At 36.7% G+C, this 20,948-nt stretch overlaps 1 protein-coding gene across 1 annotated transcript in view; it reads left to right on the top strand.

Annotated features, from left to right (window-relative positions):
- MOCOS (molybdenum cofactor sulfurase) overlaps window positions 1-20,948 on the top strand; it is a gene marked incomplete at its 5' end in the record, with an annotated part of 77,377 nt that overhangs the window by 30,473 nt on the left and 25,956 nt on the right. The window contains one exon of the mRNA XM_009075303.1: window positions 15,485-15,684. Within this exon, the coding sequence (XP_009073551.1) occupies window positions 15,485-15,684 (200 nt within the window). The remainder of the gene's footprint in view (window positions 1-15,484; window positions 15,685-20,948) is intronic.

Raw genomic sequence — 20,948 nt, 5'->3', positions numbered from 1 at the left:
ACTTCACAGTGGTGAGGTTACTCAAAAAATAAAGTAGCTTTCAGTTTCAGAGGATATTTTTATTATCTCTATGTGGGTGACAGCTACTGCCAGGTATAAGAACTCTCTTTCTTCCTTGACTCCAACCTTCACTCTTTAACTTTTATAAGCTTTGAAATGAAGATGTTCTTAATACCAGATTATTAAAGAAAATCAGGAATGTTCTCTGTCAGTTACACTGAATTGTATTTTAAATAATGTACTCACTTTTCCCCTTAGACCTGAGAGCTATTCAGACCTTGAAACAATCTGTTATGTCCATTATTGTAAAACCAATTAAATAAAATATGCTAAATAGATCATTAATTAGCTTCAGACAGAAATTTATCAGTTTTGGTTACACGGAATTTTCACTTTTAGTTAATAGTAGGTGGAAAATGGCATTCTGCTTATAAGAAACCATGACAGCAATATTTTCTAAATAGCATATCAGGATGAATGCCGAAGTATCCAGATCTCCTAGCTAATAAAACCTCAAATAAATCTTTATTTCAAATACATTAAAATATTTCATTTCATTTCCATGCAGGCAGACCTTTTGAGAATACTGATATGCAGGATCTATGAAATAATATATTTAAAAAACAATGAAGTATATACTAAGGACTATATCTAGATGGCCTGGCCTCATGGAGTAATTTTAGACTTTTCCTGTGAAATGTTATATCAAAATAAACAGATTTTAGGAAGGCAGATGCCTCCTCAGACATACCTCCAGTGAAAATTATAACCAGTTCAAGTCTATTCTTCACTCCATTCCATTTTGTTTTTCAAAGGTTTGAGCAAATCAAAGGGGGAAAGCTGGTTTATTCTTATTGCTTTTATTTTATATTTAGAAACAATTATTTTAGGTAAAAGATAATTAGAATGTGAAACGCAATTAATCCTTAGACATCTGCAATTGCATTTCCACCTTTTTTGTTTAATTTTCTGTTTCAAGGTGATGTCCAGGTTATAGAAAACTACTTCTGTTCCAGAAATAACTCCAGCTTGGCTTGGTTTTATAATGGTTTTCTCTTATTTTTTTTTTTGTTTTTCTTGGGGTTTTTAAACTAACTCTTGTGTTTATTAAGGAATCTACTTTTGTCTTTATATAGATGATATATTCAACCGATTCATGAAAAGAAGAGTAGCCTCCCCAAAAGAAAACCAGAGACAAATCTAATCTGATGGCTGCTCCATATACACACACTCCCACACAGAAACACACTAATCATGATCAATAAAACACCATCTGTCAAAAACAAGTAATGTAACTCCTAAGGAAAGGCTAATGAGTAAAAAAATGGAAAAAAAGTTTCCTTAGTTGGCTTTAGTGAAGGGAAAAAAACCACTCTACAGAAACCCTAAAAGAAACACATTTAAAAAGCACTTTTGGTTTGTGGATTCAGAGAGAGCTGCCAGTCTGGAGTGGTTTTATATTTTATCCTTGGTTCTGATGAAATTCTTGATCTTCTTTAATAATCTATAAAAGCTGGAGGTTAATAAAAGGGGGAGCATGAGAACATGAAGGGGGTAAACTAAAAGTAAAAAATAGAGTCTGAGAGTTTTATAAATTGGAATTTTTAAATTGAGAGTAGTGATATCAATCCATTAATTTAATAACATCATAGGTGTTTAAAAGCAATATATTTTTATGGCAGTGTTAAGTGGTTTTAAAGATATCTTTTGCTCTCCTTTACATAAATTAGTCTCGAAAACCTCTTTCTGTTCATGAAAGCAGAAATTCTCAAAATCTGTCTCTGGGCATTGTGCCATTTTGTGGCACTAATAGATCATTCTGTTCTGACAGGAAGAGTTTTAAATAAATGTGTGCTCAACAAGCAGGTGTGTCGAACAGGCTGATCCAGCCTGTCTTTGGGTCATATACTCACTGTCTCTGCTGCAAAACAAAATAAAAAACATAAAGAGCTACAGTCAGTTGGGATGCAATCAGTTAGCATGGAAAAATTTCAAAACACATTGAAGGGTGAGTCCACATCTCAGCAGCACTTAAGGTATGGAAAGATGTTCTTGCTGGCTACTGCAGGAGAGTTTTACAGCTGCAGAGGATCCTGTCAGCTTTAATAGGCTCTGAATACATTACTGACTAACCTGGCTTACAAGCAGCTGATGTTAAACTGCCTGATGCCCCTGACACACTCCTTCATCTCTACCCTACCGACAGATCAAGAGACAAAATCTGGAGGAAACTAATACCAGCATAGTCGAAAAGCAAAAATAGAAGAGCAGTACAGTGATGTGTTTAACTTCTGTCTTACAGAATATTTTGGATAAAATTACAAACATATCACGCATACCCAAGTTTAGTGAATATTATCCATAAAGAGCTGTGGAAATGAGGGAAAAGAAGAAGCTGGATAAGGCACGGGGAAGAAATTAATCCTCTGTCACAGAGCTCATCATATGTTACAAGAAAGTGTGGTATGAGCTGAGTCAAAGCTTGGTAGTTGCAGAAGAAAATAAAGATGCAGTTGCTGTCTCTGGCTGTTGAACAAAGTGAGCCTTCAAGGTTCAGCTTTTAGTCAGAAATAATCAACACTCTGTTTTGTTACCAACACTTCTTGTTATCTGCTCTGATAAAGAAGGATCTCAGCTTTTATATTAGATCTCATACTGAACTTGACAGCATCATTCTGATAAAGAAAGAAAAAAGGGAAGAGTTGTAACAAGTACATTTGGCAAGACTCAAGACGTTGTCAAGGCCTCAAAAAGAAAGCTTTTTTTTAATTGATTGATTGGTCTGACCTTACGGGTGAGTCAAGTCTCAGCAGGGCCATAAAATTGTAATGTTTCTGACTCTTCAATTTCTAGTACCTTCCTTTTTCCCTTACTGTTCTGTGTTCAAGACAGGCGAAGTGTTTCAACTTCACCACTTCTACTGAGCCTCGAAAATTGTGTTTTCACTATAACTTCAGAATATTAATCAATTTATTTCTTGCATATTCAGACACATAGAAGGAAAGAAGTGCTTGAACCAACATTTATTTACTTACCTGTTTATTTATCTATTTGTTCTCCAGCTGTGCAAAGGGTGTTCTAATCCTGTGAAACATCTGTCTTCATCTGGCACATGAGAGAGTAGAGCTCTCTGAGACACAAGAGAGTCTCTCTTAACAGAAAAATTTAGTTTTTTCTGTAACTTCTCAACACTATATGGAGGTTGTGATATCAGAATAGCTAGGAAGAAATTTAAGAAAAAAAGGATAGAACTTAATACTGTAGAAAAACTAGAGAGCAAGAGGTACATTACTTGGTAAGCCTGCTCATGCTCCGGAAAGCATGGTCTCAAAACAGGTGGGAAGACAAGAAAAAACAAACTTGCTAACCAGTGTAAAAAACCTTCCAGACCAGTTCCAAACCACTGAAGTTTCAGCAGCTTCCTGAAGAAGGACTTACTGAAAAAGGCCAGCACCTTTCTGACTTCTCTTCATAGTTGTATTGATACCTTCTCTTTTGAGAAAGCTTTCCAATGAGATTCATAATGGGAATGATAATGAAAGGGAAAAGGGTAGAGAAGCCATATCACCATCCAGGCTAATATTATCTGATAAATACTTCATCTGATCATGGTGTCACTTTAGGACACCCTAAAATAGAACACACCAAGACTGATGTCCTAGAAGTTGCCTTTTGTTGTCACTGATTCAGCAAAATTTCCTTGTTGAAAACTGCTCAGTAAGTTCAAACCATTTATAATAAACGCTAAATATGTTCTTGAACTCTTAAAAATTATTGAGGAGGTTCGTGGAAAAATATCACTGTGTACTAGTAAAAGATTTTGCAGATGGAAACCCACAAAATTGTGGGACAGTTATTGTTCTCATAAAAGGAGACAGGGCTGATTGTTTGCTTATTGCTTTCCCCATATCCTGCCATATGCAAGAAGGCAGAAGAGTTTCAGAGAGGTAAATGAATATACTAGTTCTGCATGAAATGCAGCCACACAAATGTTTGATACATGCAGCCTTTAAATGCATTGCCATGCATTTAAATTCACACTTCTTTATTATAAAAGCTTTTCTGTTAGGTTTGCAGTCATATGTTTGAACAATTTGATTAATCACTGCAGTCCTAATCGGTCTGAAGTTTGCTGCTGCTTTAAATTAGGTGTCTTCTGTCTCTTGTGAAGTATCTTGGTCGGGTAGTGTAATTCCTGTCAGATTGTTACCTAGATGTGTAAGACCACCAGGTCAGGCCAGAAAGGTTGAGTGTAGAAATATTAGGAACTTGGGCAGCCTGAAATAGCCATTCTGGTTAGTTCAATTCAGACAACAATATCCATTGCATAAAGTCACTTAATAAATTAAACAGGCTAAATAATAATCGTTAAAAGTATTAAGTCATTTCCACTGCTAAACAGGGCAGACAGACTGCTCAGCAAGAGACTCTAAGCCAAGACAACATTGTCTAAGGAGTCTTGTGTGCCATTGAAGCCATTCAAATTGTCTCATGTATTGAATTAAGCATCTTTCAAAAATAAAAAAAAAAGAAAGAGATTAACAGATTTCATCAACAAGTTTTTTGTAATTTAGGGCTAAGGTACTTATTGCTTCATGTTATAGAATTTACGTATCTCGTGTTGTGCAGCATCTCTGGTTAGCCAAAGGTCATGCAGCTAAGCTTGTCGCAACTTTCTTTGCCGACAGTAGTAACAGTCAGTGTCTGTTAGGCATAATGGCCATATATTCTGTGAATCATTTCTGAAGATTTTTTTTTTCATGGTCATACTTTTCATTTACAATAGCAAGACTGCACTTTTCACTAGTGGGATAAGAATGGAAAAGAAAGCAATAAGGATTGTTGGTGTATTCCTTAAATTTCTTTGTTCCCTGAATATTTCCATTTATCAAATAAAGACATTCTAGATGTCTTTGGAAATTATGCTGCATAAATGAAAGAAAGAACACAAGAGCTCTGTTTCTGATTTTTCCCTTCATTAGCCCTGATAGTGTTCTTTCATGTCTTAAAATGTGGATATCGTAGAACAGTCCAAATAGCAGTATCCACTATTATCACTTTAGTAATAATGTATCAGGATGTAAGAAAAAGCATTCCAAAAACTGAGAGCTCCAAAGAAATGAGGGAAATAAAGTGAATTGTTTTATTGTTATATATGGGGACAAACTAGAGTCTGAAGCCCCTTGAGGGAAGAGATAACTAAATCTGGGCCGTCCACTCCCTGTGAGTGCTGTAGTTTCATCCCTACATCATGGGAAGGGAACCTTTGCCATCTTGCCTTCTTTTCCTTACTTGAAAAGTGAATATTGTGAACAGTGCCTTGAGCTGGAACTTTGTTTCTAAAGCCTTGTTATTGTAAAAAAATGCCTGAAATGGAAATGATAGGTTTCTAAAGCCTTGTTATTGTAAAAAAAATACCTGAAATGGAAATGATAGAGGGAAATGGTTATTTTAAGCCATTTTTAATTTTAGTGTTTACAGCTTAACTGCAAACTCCTTCCTTTGACAGAATGGCAGCAACTCCTTCTCCTTTTCCCTCACTTCTGCAGAGCTCAGGTGTAAAGGGTTGCCATGGGAAAAGGCCAAGGCTTCCTTAGTGCATGCTACCTTGCTTCTCTTCCCTGTGGCTCCCTCTGGGTTGGTAGCATTCATCCTTCACAGCTGCCTTGCTTGCATCAGTGTTTTCTTTTAACCTTGCCTAACTCTATCATCAGAAGCAGTTCCCTAGTTTACCATAGATCTTGATTTACAGCAAGGGACAGTGAGTGGTACACATAAGAATTGCTCATATCTTGAAATACTTCAGCTCTTCTGAACTGAATGTGAAATACAGATGCTGACTGTTTTATGGTGTTATAGCTTATTGAAGCTGATGTAATACCAAGGGTGGATTTTTTTTTCTGAAGCACACTACCTACAGTATTTAGAAGGAAGCAAAAACTGCAATAAATTACTTTATAGTATTAATATTTTCTACCCTAAATATCTCTTCCAATCTTCTTTTTAGTAGACTTGCACACTAGACTTACAGTTGATTAAAATACCCATCCTGCACTTACAAAATTACAGATGTTCAGTCTTTATCCACCACACTATTTTAATGCTCATCAACCTCATGACTTGGAGAGATCACAGTCATCTAGGTGCAGTGGCTTTCAGAAGCTCATAGGAATGAGCAGTGTAATGACAACTGCCAAAAGCTGATTTATGCCAGACAACACTACAGGACATTCTGCTCATTAAAACTCTTGTGCTGTTTTCCAGGGGTTATTACTGGGTGTCCCACAGCAATGACTGTACTTTAAGAAGTACTGGCATCTCACTTTTATTGAATGAACTCTTGAGAAGTGAGACTGGAACTGTAATGTCATTGCTCAAACCTGCGTGTTGAGAATATATAACATTGTGCCAAAGTAGCCATTTTTTGCTCTCAGTTTTGCCTTTCACTATCTGTGAAAATGTTGCATGTGTACACACATCTCACAAACTCACCAATGAACTTCAATAGATCTGAGCCTGCCACTTTTGGTCAGAAAAGATGGCCACTTGAGGGGAAGTGTATCAATGGGTCACCCTTTGGTCCTCACAAGAACAGTGAGTGATGTAAAGCAGAGTTAATGTTGTAACCTCAGGGGAAGGTCAATAAAAATGACAGTAAAAAATAAAAGAATTTAGGGGTTCCTGAAATGTTAGCTATAGGTCTCTCTTATGGTGTTAGTATAGACATTTATTGGGCTGCATAAAAAGCCCAGAACAAGCCCTGGTATGATTCAATTTAGGACAAGGTCCCAGAATCTGGAGCACTTTTCAGTATTGACTGCATACTTTCTTATGATTAAGTCATCAAATCAAGGAAATTTCAAAGCAGTTTTTAGAATTAATTATAGCTGCTTTATTTCCTCTGTTTCAGAAATGACACTGTTCATGCCATGATAGCTATTGTCATAATAACAGGGACCTAATCTAACAATGCAAAACAAATGGCAAAGAATCCTTTAAGGCTATCAGAAAATTATGAATATCACTGAATCCAAAATTTCACTAAGGAAATCACTGTTCTTTTAATAGTAATGGCTAGAGCTTTTTTTACCAACTTCCAATATTCCTGAATGTTACAGATAGAGAATGGGAAAACTGAGTGGATTTTCCCTTGTTCCATCACTGGTCAACATCATGCCTCAGAATTCATCCTCTGGAAACTTCTTTTTGTGTATCATGACTCTTGGTTAATTAAATGAACTTGTAGTACTACTTCATACACTGGCAGCCATAGCCCTGGTTCAGAGATTGTTATGGAAAAAGAGGAAAGGTGCCCAACTAAAATTATGAGTCAGTACTGTAAATCGATATGCAGCCTTGGGCACTAGTGTTTCACTGATAGATTCCAGAAATGTTATGTTAAAGGATTGCTAATACAAAACCAGTAGGAAGGTAGAGTCAAACCAGTGGGTACTGAGGTGTGAGTTCTGTGCACAGCATTAGCCATTCTTCCTCACCTAATGCAGGCATGGAGAGCTTTGAAGCAGAACTGATTTTTATCCTAGCAAGGCTTTAGATTGGGATCTGTCATCCTAGGGAGAAAAGGAAGGAAGCTGTCTGGATTTTCAGAATATTTTAAAGGGTTTTCTTGGTGCTCAGGGAGATTTTTTGCCACAAAAAAAGTCACATTTGGATTTATCTTTATATTCAGCTTGGTTTTGGTGCAAGTTGTTTGTCTCCATTGGTCTGCAGCTCCCCTCAGGGGAAAACAGAAACAAACAACCCACAAAACTGTGGAGCCATTAGAAAGTCATGAAACCATCAAGTAGCACTGGTGTCTGGGTCTTAGAGTAAAGTTATTTGGGGGAAGAATTCTACTTAACTGCAGGCCTGGTGATAGCATCAGTCTCTAGCTGAGCAGAAGATGACAAAGGTTTTCCTCCTGCTGTGATAAAGTATTATAAAATTGTTGCTGAGTTCAATATGTTAGTAAGTAAGTAACTAACTAAATAAATAAATACATCAGTGTTCATACAAAGTCAGGACTGAATTAGTCTTATTGACTTGTAAACATAAGACTTACTGCCCCATCTTACATTTTCTAAATTCCCATGAGGTAGCTTTGAGACAAAGAAAGAATTTTTTGTTCTGCCTTGTATTAGCAGTCAAGGTGTTGAGAGTTAAAAATACCAGGAAACAAGCAGTAATAAAACTTTCACATGCTGACTTCAAGGAACTGTGCATAGCAGGCTCCATTAAACAAAGGACAGAGACACTTTTATAATAAAGCAGCAAACAGGCCTGTATGTAACATTCAGGTTTCTAACAGCCGCCAGGAGAATTCATATACTTTTATAGCACATGCTTCTCTTGCATTTTGTCCTTAAGATGACAGAATCATAAGCAGAAGTTGTTCTGCTGGACTGAGAAAAACCTTGGGAGATAAAGCCTTTAGAGGTAAACTGTGAGTATCACATAAATACGTACTTTAAGGGCTGATTCTGTTGTTCTTGTAGAAACCTCTGTGGGCTCACATCATCCTGCACTCTGGAGGAGCAGTTTGAATGCTGCTACTGTGAGATGCGCCGAACACTCTGCCTTTTTAAGAAAGACTCCTCAGTCATCTTTTATGTTGCTGCTTTTATGGTTTGAAAAGTCATCCTGAAATTACTTCCTCTGCTGAGAGTATGGCTTGGACACATGGAAGACAAAAAATGATAGACAGATGGATATACCTTCCCCTGGCTCAAAAAAGAAATTCAGAACAATAGTAGCATCAAATTAAACGTATCTTACCTGGAGCTTATTTGAATTCTTAGACAGCTTTTAGTCTAACAAGCAGTTAACTGAAATTTAATTGTACCTGTAATTAAAATACCTATACTAGGAGGGAGTCAGACAGCTGGTATGTACAACTTCCCCTCTCTTATGCTGCTCCCAAGAAATTAAAAAAGAAGGCAAAGTATTTCTCATTATGATGTTTGAAAATTAGGAGCTGCTTCTTTCAGAATGTGTTGCTTGTTTTATTCCGAACAAAGACTTCGAACTCCCCTCACTGTGTGAAAGCAGAGCTTGAATTAGCAGCTCTAAAGAAGTGGGAGATGGGGCATCAAAGAGCCTTCTGTTCATTAAGATAAACACCGAATATGTGTTTCATGTTTGGTTTCAGTGTAACATTCTGAATAGAGGATTAAGCAGTTGCTTCCCACAGTCTTAAACTATTGAGATGGTGTGGGAGAATGAGGAGAATAAAAGGATTTAAGCTATTATGCAAAGAATTAGTGTTGAGAGAGTAAAAGGTCCCCCTATTACCCATTGAATTCTGCACGGATTTAGTAGTGTTGAGGGTGTAACATGGCTCTTCATTTTGGACACACAGAAAGTGCATAATTAAGTTGCAGGAGTCCGTCTGAAAGTTTCAACCTGGACACTGATCTGGTGAGATGGACTCTTGCCAGCTGATTATATACTTTCAAACAAAACTACAGATTTTTTTTAAAAAAATTACATAGTTTCATAGCTTAAATTTTCTGTTTATGCGATTCTTGTTGTTCAATCTTAACATTAGAAAGAAGCCTGCGTGGCAAGGTACTATTTTTTTGGAAGAACAAATGATATATGGGGACACAGATTTTTCCCTTCTTGCTCACAAATGCAGTCACCTCAGTTACAGAAAGGGTCATGGTCCATCCCATGTTATCTTCCCCAAACCAATATTTATTACATATGTTTTATAGATCAAATTGAGTGGACTGGTCATGGGAGTCAGTGTGAATAAGGGGTTTGCAATCTGTCCATGCCTTATGCATTTTCTGTGAGTGTGGATGATGGATATTTTTATGAATGGGCTGATAAGCCATTTGCAGTGGCTTATTTTGAGTTTCAACAAACAAGATTTCTTAATAGTTATGACAAATATTGCAAAACAGTTACATCAGAGGGTCTCTATTCTGTTGACTCCAAGGAAATGTTAATGTAATCATTTTAATGCTCAAGTTCCATGAAGGTTACTTAGTTCTGTTTTTAAAAGTAAAATATAGTTGTTATTAGCCAATCTGTAAGCTCATTTTCATGTATTTTTGGTTTACGTGTATTTTTTGGTTTATTCCATTGTGACTGATTAAAAATTACATACCTTTTTCCATGTATTTTTTCCTCTAGGCATCTGCTTCTCCTTACTCTGGGAAACAGACAGTAGCTAAATTTGGTCTGATTTAGAACAGCTTTTCTCATAATTTGGGGGAAAAAACACTAGAAATATGTATATTTAATATTTTTTATTGATGAATGTGAGGATGAGTGGTCAAGGTTTCTTATCAAGTTGATTACATTTCCTCCTCATTATTTGCTTTTCTTGTATTATAATGTTTTGGGGATTGTGCTTTGGGGTTGGATCATCTTATGAATATTTCATTTTCTTGTTCACAGTGTTTTGGTTGAAACTGGATTGCTAAAAAATAGCAGTGGTTAGAATACATTGTTTAATGTGATCTTAGCCAAAGTACTCAAATTTGTGATGGAGATATATGAAGCTACCATTACCAAATTCATCCCCAAGAGATGTTTTTTTTGGATAATAACACTAAGTATGTGACAGACTTCAGTCAGAGACATTCAGTTCTGCGCATAAAAGAACACCAAAAACAGCTCAGAAATGAATCTTAATGTATGCTTTTTGGAGGAAAAGAAGGGAGGACTCCAAATGTTTGACAGGTTTTCCAGGTTCCATGGCTTCATTATCACATTGACTCACAGGTCCCACATGGTGATCTGTCTTGTTTATTAGAAGGTGGCTACATCTTGGTTTCACTCCCTGCTGATTGGTTTGCTGAGACTTCAGCTCATCATTTCTCTGCCTCGTTGCTATCTGTTAGGTGATGCTGAAGAATAGTGAATCACATTGATCTTTTTCTTTGCAAAGATTTACATGAGTTTGGATTTACTGGAGTGACAGAAAATTTGTTCATTTAAACCTCGATTTCTGTGGCTTTTTCACAGCAAGTTAGAACAATGACTGTGTATTTGATTTATGGCTCTCTTCTTCCTTATCTCCAGTATTTAGTTTCTCCTAATAAGAGAGATAAGAAATGTATTTGAATGCAGATCACAGAGGTTTCTGAGTACAGCCTGGAAACCTTAAGCACCGGAGCTTTCATTCTAGAGGCTCAATTTCAGTCACTGCTTTATCTTAATCTCTTTATTCAAAATCTTTTTTATATGTTGACACATACCTATTTGTCTACAGTTCTTTCAGGAAGAACTAACATTTGAACATTTGGGCTGCTGAAATCCTGGTTCTTTCAGGGAGGAGATGATATGCCTTTACATGTTTGCCAATTGTGTAATGCAAAACCAGGTCTATACTAACTCAAAAGCATTCTTTGCTGAATACTTATTGGACATCTGTGTATCTCATACTTCTCTGATTAGATACAATTCCATTTGAAAAATAGAGTCTTACTCTGTTTTGCATATAACAAGCAGATAAGACAGAGGCAATGCAAATACAAGATGTTAGCACAAGGAAAGCCAAGCAGTGGATTTACAATAGCATGATGACAAACAATTCTGCACAGTTTGAATGCACACAGTTTGCCCACTCTTGTAAATGTGACATCACCTACCCTTCTCTTCCTGATGACTGAACTGTCCCACAGCCTCTGTGGTTTGGTGTATGCAATCCACATGCCTTTCCTATGGAAGAGCTGCCATTGTAAATTTACCTGTGGATTATCCAGTCCACTGGCACTTTGAATTTTCCATACTGGAACAGTATCAGTTTCCACAACAATACCTAAACTGAGGTATAAGATGGGATGATGGGTCTGAGATGGTGCTAGCCTATCAGGATGCTGTAATGTGCAAACATTCATCAGCAATATGAGGTTGAACAGCATCTCCACGTTTGCTAGAATGGTTTGGCAAGGAGGTTTGTACACAAAGGTACAAGCTTTCTTCATCACTCTTCTGCTCAAAAACTTTGCCACTGCAAAAATATATGCAATTCATTGTGGTAACAAATAGTGTGAAAAATTTGGTGCTATTGGGAAGCAGAATTATTTAAATGACTGTGTCTGGCTTAATGTAATGTCAAAACATACACATGGGGGCAAAATAATAAGGGGCATGTTGATTCACAAAAATGCAGGAGTTTCCTCTTTAACAAAGAAGTCCTTACATTTCTGCCATAGGAAGAAGTCATTAATGAATGCAGATTGTGGACTGCGAGCATTCTTTGTGCTGAATGTGTTCCTACACACATTACACACATAGATACAGTGAATGATACTAGATAGACTTTGTCTGGTGTTATTTGGACATTGGATACATTCTGATACAAATTACAGAATGCATAAATTGTTCTTCATTTTAAAATAATTTTTAGGAGCAACTAGGTGCAATTGACTTTAATGAAACAATGCAGTGATAAGGATTTGAATCCAAAAAGTGAGAGGGAGTCAGGGCACTTGTCTCCTTCCCATTGCCTTCTCAAGCTGATGTATTGATGATTTTACCAAACTGTATGTCTTCAGAAAGGCTGAAGATGTGCTACTGCTTTTATCCCCAAGTGGCCACTAGGGAAGAGTCTCTTAAGTATTTAGAGTTAAGGAACTGGTCATAAAACCTGAGTTCTATATAGAGAAAAGACAAAATGCAGAAATGCAATAAGCTAATAAATGTCAAGTCAACCGTAATATACAAAAATTACCTTTTCATTTAGCTTAGTCAGGCTCAATCAAGAAATGAGTTTTATTTTTGTCACCCCAAATACGGGACTAGGTGCAATAATACAGGTCGTTAGATCATATTAGAGACCAAAGATTTGTTCTGGGTTTTATCTTCTCTTGCTCACATTCTTTTCCCTAGAAGGGAGAGTGAGATGAGATAAGCACTGGATTTATGCAGAACACAGTAGAGATAATTTTGTTTAACAAAATAAAAATAAATCACAGCTATTTTCTGGATATATCCCTTTTTCTGTCACAACAAATTTCAGATTGTTGGCAGTTGTTTCACAAGGTTTTCTGTGACGTCAAACCCAATCACAATCTATTCTGCTACTTAAAAATTCGGGACCCTGGCAACACAGCTTCCTCTCTCCAATCGCAGGGCAGCAAAGCAACTGCAAGCTATTGCATTTGGATTTGTCAGAATAAATAATTAAAAGGCTCATCAGCTTCTCACTAATGAACAAGGAAATGTGATTAAGCAACTTTAAGGGAGAATAGCTGAAAACAATATAGAAATGATAGCAGGATGATTGCTGTAATGAGTGACTGAAATTTCTGAAGAAGAGATTTCTTCAACCAAGCACAAGGATAGTAGTTTAATCTTCCATTTAAAGATTTCTGCCAATTTGGAAAAGCTCTGAATCAGGAGATTACAGATGTCTCAGAAGATGATAAGGCAGTCATTTCTCTTAAGACAGCTACTTTCTGGCAAATGCTCAGAAATATCTTGTGTGTTTGTGTGTGGTTTTGGTTTTCTTTTTTACTATTTCAAGAATCTGAAATTCTACCAAACAATGACTAGGACATGTCTCACTAGGCAATCTTTTATTCTCAAAGAGTCTAAAAATGCAAATCATCTTTCAGACCAAAATGTTCTAGAGATGCTTGCCAAGTTTACTGTGGCTAATATCTAGAAATTGTACTGATTAGTTTCTGGCATGGTTCCTTGAAAGTGTTTTGCATGTTAGTATCCATTAAATATCTTATTCCTCTTTATTAATCTTAAGCACCAAAAAATGTACTTCTACCTTATGTCTAATCTGTTTCTATGCTTCTACTGTCTGCTTTCCTAGTATATCTAAGGGAGATAGCACATAATACAGAAACTCAAAGAAAAGTGAAATAATAGATGTTGCAGCAATTCTTCTGTGTGTCAGGAGAAAGATATCTTTTTTTTTCCCTTTATATGCATTCATAAATGACATGGTCTTTTTATGAATAAGGGCACAAAAGTCAACAAGCAGATTACAAAATTTCTGTCCAGACTGTAGAAGTTTCCAAATACTCAGATATAAAACTGATATGCAGAAAAGTATGAGATTCATAGTTACACAGCTTTTATAAAGAAAGTAAAATAAAATGTCAAACATCTTTTCAGTTACAGGAATGCTCATGTACCTCAAATAGCATACTCAGCATTACAGAAAAAAAACACAGGCAGAAAATGCTGTTCTACTTCAAGAGGAAGTGATTCTTTCAATTGTTTTTCTTCCACATGATGTAGGCCCACCATAGTGCAGCGCATAGTCTACATAATAGAAAACACTTTGGATTTTCAGCTAAAACTCCAGCTGTCTCCAGTGGAGATTTGATATGGTTTAACCATGTTGTTAGCCTTCAGGTATCTCCTTGTGTTCCTTACAGTACTTTGAGATCATCTTGTTATCTTCTAATTCACTTCCATAGAGATGCAAGTTCATCCATTTTCAGTTTCTGCTTTGAAGGCAACTTGTACTTTCCTTGTTCCATGCTATAAGTTACAGTTCATTAGGGTTAGCTAGGGTTTAGGGTTATTTATTGTCAAACTCAGTGACTTGTCTCCTGCCAGCGGTTTAGCCTAGCCATCCTCTTTGTCTCTGATTGCATACATTCTCCTTTGACTGAAATGGCTGGGTTTGTATTCGAAGCTTATGTTTTATCCTCAAAGCCATGACCATGGTATATCATCTCATGTCATATCTTCTGTGCACAAGAAAAGAATGAGAAGCCATTTCAGTAAGGACATCCACAATAGACACCATCTCTTCTCAGAGAGCAGAGATGTAGAAGAAGTCTCCATCTGTCAGGAATTCTCTGCAGTTCCCTTTTCCAAACTGCTCAGTGTAGCAAAAGATAAAAAGAAAGGTGACATATTTCATCTTTATGCTTTTTCCAGGCCAAGTTCTGTGAAAACTTCTCTGCAAAATTTCCCCTGAGCAACTAGGTTGCATGGGTGTAGTCAGTGAAGTATTCACAATGTCCTTTTGCTTCTACGAAAAGAAGAGCAGTCTTGGAAGAATAATCCTTCATTATTCAAGTAAATTCCTTGAAGAATGACATTTTTATTCTGTCATTACATTTAGAATTTTATTATTTTATTTTATCTTAGACATAGCAGTTTGCTTTTTGTGCTGTGGTAGGATTGATGCCACATTGCCCAGATCTCCAGAGCCAGATCTGGAGAAAAACTTGCTTTTCAATTTATTTCTGCCAGAACATCTTAGTTTTATGCTTAGACTGGAACTATAAATGTTGTAATTCGTGTGAATCCATTTCAGTGTAACTTTAGCTTCCTACGGTAGATTAATTATAGATAAATCCTTGGTGAAATAGTACTTCTGAAACTTCTGTGTGAGGGAAGAGACATTTGCAAATTGTACATTCATTTAAAGAAACACAAACCTACCAATTTTGTGCAAATTTCCCCACAGCTACACCATTCTGAAAAATCATCCTTTTTTTACATTGCCATAAAAATAAAGCATCTGACATGTGCATGCACTTTCTTTTTGTAGGTGGAATGGAGAAAATAAAACAGCATACCTTTGCATTAGCTTACTACACCTATAGTGTGCTGTCTGAGTTAAAATATGCCAATGGGGCTCCTGTAGTACGTATTTACAGCGATACAGATTTCAGCAATCCTGATGTCCAGGGTCCAATCATTAATTTTAATGTGCTTGATGAAAATGGAGAAGTGGTCGGCTTTTCACAGGTATGTTTTTCTCTTGCCTTCGGTGTTATGGTTGTATTTTAAGCATATTCACAATGAGTTCTTTTTCCTAAAAAGAAGTATTTTCTTCATGATAGTCCCTTCTGAGGTTTTTTGGTTTTGTTTCTTCGTGGCTCTGCACCATATATACACACCATTTATAAAGTAGCAGAAAGGAAATCCAATAAATTGTGTTAGTGCAATACCAAGTACATAATAGCCAAAGGCAATGTCTTACAGATTTAATACTCTACAAGCAGGAAGTTTGGAAGTGGGCTGTTTAAACAGGATGCATAGACTAGGCAGTTTGATTTCTTGTTGACTTCAGTCTCTAGAGTGCTCAAAACTGGGAATTGAGGAGCAAGCCTGGAAAAGCTGATAAAAGGCTGCCTCGGAGCTTTGACATGCAAGTGAAATCAGATCTCAAAATATTGCAGTCACCATTGAGAGAGGAGTTGCATTTCCCTCTGGTTCTAACAATTGCATTCTTGTAATATTCCTGAGGAAGCATGGAATAAAGTTGAATTATCAGCGTAAAGTGAGAATTTTGAGATTCAAGCTCAAAAAATCTTTAAATGCTGTCTTGTTCAGCAGCTTTCTCTAGCCTTTATCCCTCAGGTATACCAAGTATCTTAAAGATAAAACTTCATTAAATTTTCTCCCTTCAGTAGAGAGGTAATGGTGTGTGACCGTAATTGTGTGTATGGCTGCACATGATGCAGGCAGTGGGTCACGTAGGGTAGCATAGCTCACTTGCTCATCAGCAGAAGTCAGAAAAAAACACACTGCTCTAGTTTTGCTTCCTTCTTCTGGTTTTCATTGGCTGATGACTGAGTAAGCCCACAAGTCACATTCAAGTGTATGACCCTGATTTTTTTATAAAGCTGTCAATAACTGAATAACTGTCAATAATGCGTGTCTCGGCAGCTACCTCCCTACTGCCAGCAGTATTGGCAGAGCTGCATTATTCTTGGAGCTGATATTTCTGGACCATTAGGGAGAGAGCAGGAGTGCTGCAAAAGGTGTTCCTCAACACTCCTCTGCCAGAGAGGAGAACAAAATAACGAGGGGAACACGTCTATAATAATACAAAAGGAAATCCATATATACACAAGGGACAATAGAAGTGAAGCATTTGCCTTGTAGCCTGTCTTACAATTTCTTTTAAGGCATTTCCTACAGTGATGAACATGGGATAGGTAAAAGTATAGTACTAACAAAGCTCTTCTTCACATACTTTTTTTTTCAGGCTATGCTACCAAATAATGTCAAATATTCACCACATTTAATTTTAAAGAATTCCACATTTTAGGAGTGAATTAGCCGTTTTTACAGTCTTAAATATGTGTGGCATTGATCAGGACAGGACAAACCTACAACTGTCTTTGTAAAACACTCCATAAACACTTAGTTGTTGCTTCTGTTCTTTGGTTAAAACCAGAACTTTTATTTTGACTTCTGATTTTCATAGTTTTGTAGTAAAATTGGCTCTTCCTTGTTTCAGTTTTTTAAACTCAACTGTGCCCTCAAAAAAAAATTATTTTATAGTCTCATGGCTCCGTTGTGTCTGTTTGCTGCAGCGGCTGCTCATAAAAGTTTTCTTTATTAATCTGTATCATCTGGATTGTGCTGTTCACCAGATTCTCCTAATTTCTGGTGTGAGTATCTAGAATGAAGAACTATATAATTTTTCAAATGCACACTAATGACATCTGCGGTGCCTGTTAGATTACTTTGTTTAATTAAAATAATGTGCAGTTTAATGACTTTTAGAAATTAACAAGCAGCAGCACTATTCTTTCCAAAGTTGCAATATGTGAAATATATATATATATATAATTGGCTTCTTCATGGAATGAAATTCCTTCATAGACATAGCAGTTATGGGCAAGAAAAATGTTTGCTTCTCCTTTATGATTACAAGGAAAATACATACAGCAGACAGTGGGCTTCATCAAACTGACAATATAATCTTACCTTCATACACGTATGCATGTCTAAAATTAGGTCGGTTTGTTCATATCAAAGTTAAATCCAATACCTTTGTTAATGGTTGGCCAATGAAATAGTGTCCTCTAGCTTGGTCAGATCTGTGGTCTGCACATTCATGTGGATTCTCTGGGCAAGCTCCAAATGCAATCTAGTGGAATTAGGAGAATATGTTTTCAGAAGACTCCCAGAAAACATTCTTGGGAATTTTTAATGAAGGAAAATTTGGATGGCATTTCTATCTGACATACCTCCTACTAGTGGACACCAATTAATGATTCAGGTTGTCTTTCAGCTAGTATATTAAAAGAGAAATGACAGAATGTCCTATTCCTTTATGGATGATATTCTATCCATAATTAATTACTTATAACCAGGCATCGAACCAGTTCTATTTGTCTTTCTGACAGGCAATTGTTATGTGCCCATTGCCTATTATAGGGCACAGTGTGACTGGACATTAACATTTGGTAGCTTGAAAAGGACAATATGACTAAGTGATTACAGAGAAAACACTATGACGAGGCTTGGAGCAGTTTATTTAGAACATTTGAGACTGGCAAAAAAGACTTCATAAGTGACAGTGTCTTCAGAGGATACCAAGCTTACATTTAAGCCTCGAGATTTACATAATTTGCATGATATTCAAAACTCTGAACTAAGCCCAAGATATTTAGGATGTAAAAGGCATGCAGTGAAATGCATGACATTTAATGCTGCCACTGAAAAATGAAAACAGGGTAAAAATGTCTTTCATCTGTATATCAATGGGGCGGAAATCTGTTCTTACCTGCTCATATGATTAAAATCCATTTCACAGTGTTATTAGAGTTTAATTACCAGAGTTAACAGGATTGTGCTACTAAACACAAAGATGCTTGAATTACATGCATGGGGTCAATTGTACCAACAGGAAGTAGCCACAGTGTGGGGTTCATCTTTGAGTAAAACCTTCATTGCAACACTGAAGATCAAATGAAGGCATTTCATTAAAGTGAGGCACACTAATAACCATAGCATGATTGCAGTCTCAAGGGTGGCAGCATTTCTTACTGCCTCCTGTCACAATATATATGATGTAGAACATTTTGATGTTAAGAAGTGATAGGGTAGGAGTGAAATCATTATGGAAGTTATTTGAATTGCTATTGCTTTTTTGTTTAAATGTTTCTTTGTGATTGTTGAAGGGTAACACTGTCTTAGAATATTATACTTGAAATAAACTTGCTTTGTGTACTATATGTATCATTGGTTTAACTGACAGTTTAATTACTGGTTTAGCTATTTTGCTTTAAATGGTAATTAAAATTTTTAAAAAAGAGGGACTTGCAGACTCCGAACATCAATAGTCACTCAGAAGCTTCGGGTTTTCTTCAGATTTTTCATGAAACATTTCTTTATCTAGGAATAAAACTACTACAGTTTTGAAATTTTCATAAACCTCTTGTATTTGAGCTCTAAAACTGCATTAAATTTCCTCCTTTAAGCTGCACCAAATACTTCCCATGAAAATATTTCCTTCTTTAAAGTAGTCTGGTAGACTACTATTGATAGTAATTTGTTCTTGAAATTACTTGGGAGGACAGCTGTATTCTTTCCACACAAGCTGCCTGTCCTCTGCAGTAGCACATCTGTCATTTTGTTATGTGTTTATTTGCACTGCAACACCAGAAAACACTAGTTATGAACAGGGGTTAAGCTATGATGAGCACTTGACAGGCCCAGGACATAAAGATGGCCTTTATGCCAAACAGCTTCTTCATACATACTTGTCTAGATAAGAATGGATAATTCCCCAGCATTAGTTTTTTGCTGCTAATGAAGGGTGGACAGATGACAGACTGGTGATTTGGAAAGGTGGGAAAGTTCATGGGTAGAGATGAAGAACCTGTGCTATGTCAGTGCTGCAGGATGGAAGCAGTAGAGTTGTCATTAATGCAGCAAGCTGTCAGTCTTCTGCTTCCTTGTGAGGCTACCAGAAAAAAGAAGCAATTAGCAGTAGATATTAAAGGGTATTTGTGATGTCACAAAAAATGGTGTTACATATATGCTTGGTGTGGAGCTAATGCTGCCAACTTTTCACACAGAGAATTATCATCAGCTCATTTATGAACAATGAATATCTGCAGGCTTCAGCATAGATGAATGTCATGTGTTTATACATCCCCAAGTCCTTCCAACCTCTGGAACACTGCTTGACAGCAGTGACTCTGCTTTAGTTTACATCCTTGCCTTCTTTTTTTCAGCAAAATCTTGCATAGGATTCTGTGAGGTTCCAGCCTGGTTTGAATGCAAATGAGGAGATAGAACAGCTGTAAGGAACAGCACTGATTTGAAACAACGATCATACACACACACAAAAAAAAGTGGATTTCTTATAAATGGGGTCAAAGTGCAAATGTTGTACATTCTCTTCTATTTGTAGATGTGAAAAAATATCACCATCTCTGCTATAAGGGACTTCTTGTGCTAATATGATTTATAAAGTTTTGATAGGGAGAAGAGACTTACGAAATGTTCTTTGTACATTCAGTAGATAATTGCAGAGTAATTTTATAATCCGTTCACATTTTGTTCTATAACTTCAATTTGGAAGCTGGAAGAGGGAAAAAGGATAGGAGGCATAGATGGGTAGATGGAATTTCACCTGAAACATTTATTGCATTATATGCACTGGAGGCCTCTTACCCAGTCACACCTTCCAGTTCAGTGTTTTCTGATACAAGTGAAAAGTAGTCCTTCCGTTATCAAACTATTTTTGAGACAAGATTTTTTTCTCCTCTCTATGTAACAGGCTGTTGAAAGTGAGGAAACCATCATAGCTGTTTTTTGAAAAATGGCCATTTCACGTTTCAGCTGTGGATTACCAGCACCCATTCCTACTGTGCTTTTTTATGCTGCCTCCTTTGCTTGGAGCCTGAACCTAAGCAGAAGTAACTCGCTGTGATTGGTCACTTGCAAAAGTTCCCTTGGCATCCATATATACTTGCCATGTCTCCTAAAAATCCTGGCAGGAAGGGAATGAGCATCAGTCCATTAGCAATCTCAGCCTTCTTGGTTACCACTTCACACTTGTGTGTGATAGACAAACTGCTATAACAGGAATCAGCTGCCAAAGATAGAGAATGTAAACATTTTGGTTTGCCTAAGGAAGGTTGCAGTGTTGCATACGGATGAGTTTTGCCTCTCAAGACTGAGAACCCTGCTCACATAGATTATAATCAGTTTTGTCTAGGAACCTACATTAGCATGTCCTGGCTCACTCTCATCAATCCAGA

This window comes from Acanthisitta chloris, unplaced genomic scaffold (genome assembly GCF_000695815.1).
Source record: "Acanthisitta chloris isolate BGI_N310 unplaced genomic scaffold, ASM69581v1 scaffold10545, whole genome shotgun sequence".
NCBI lineage: Eukaryota > Metazoa > Chordata > Aves > Passeriformes > Acanthisittidae > Acanthisitta > Acanthisitta chloris.
The sequence above is the reverse complement of the archived record's forward strand: the minus strand, read 5'-3'. Positions and strand labels throughout refer to the sequence as shown.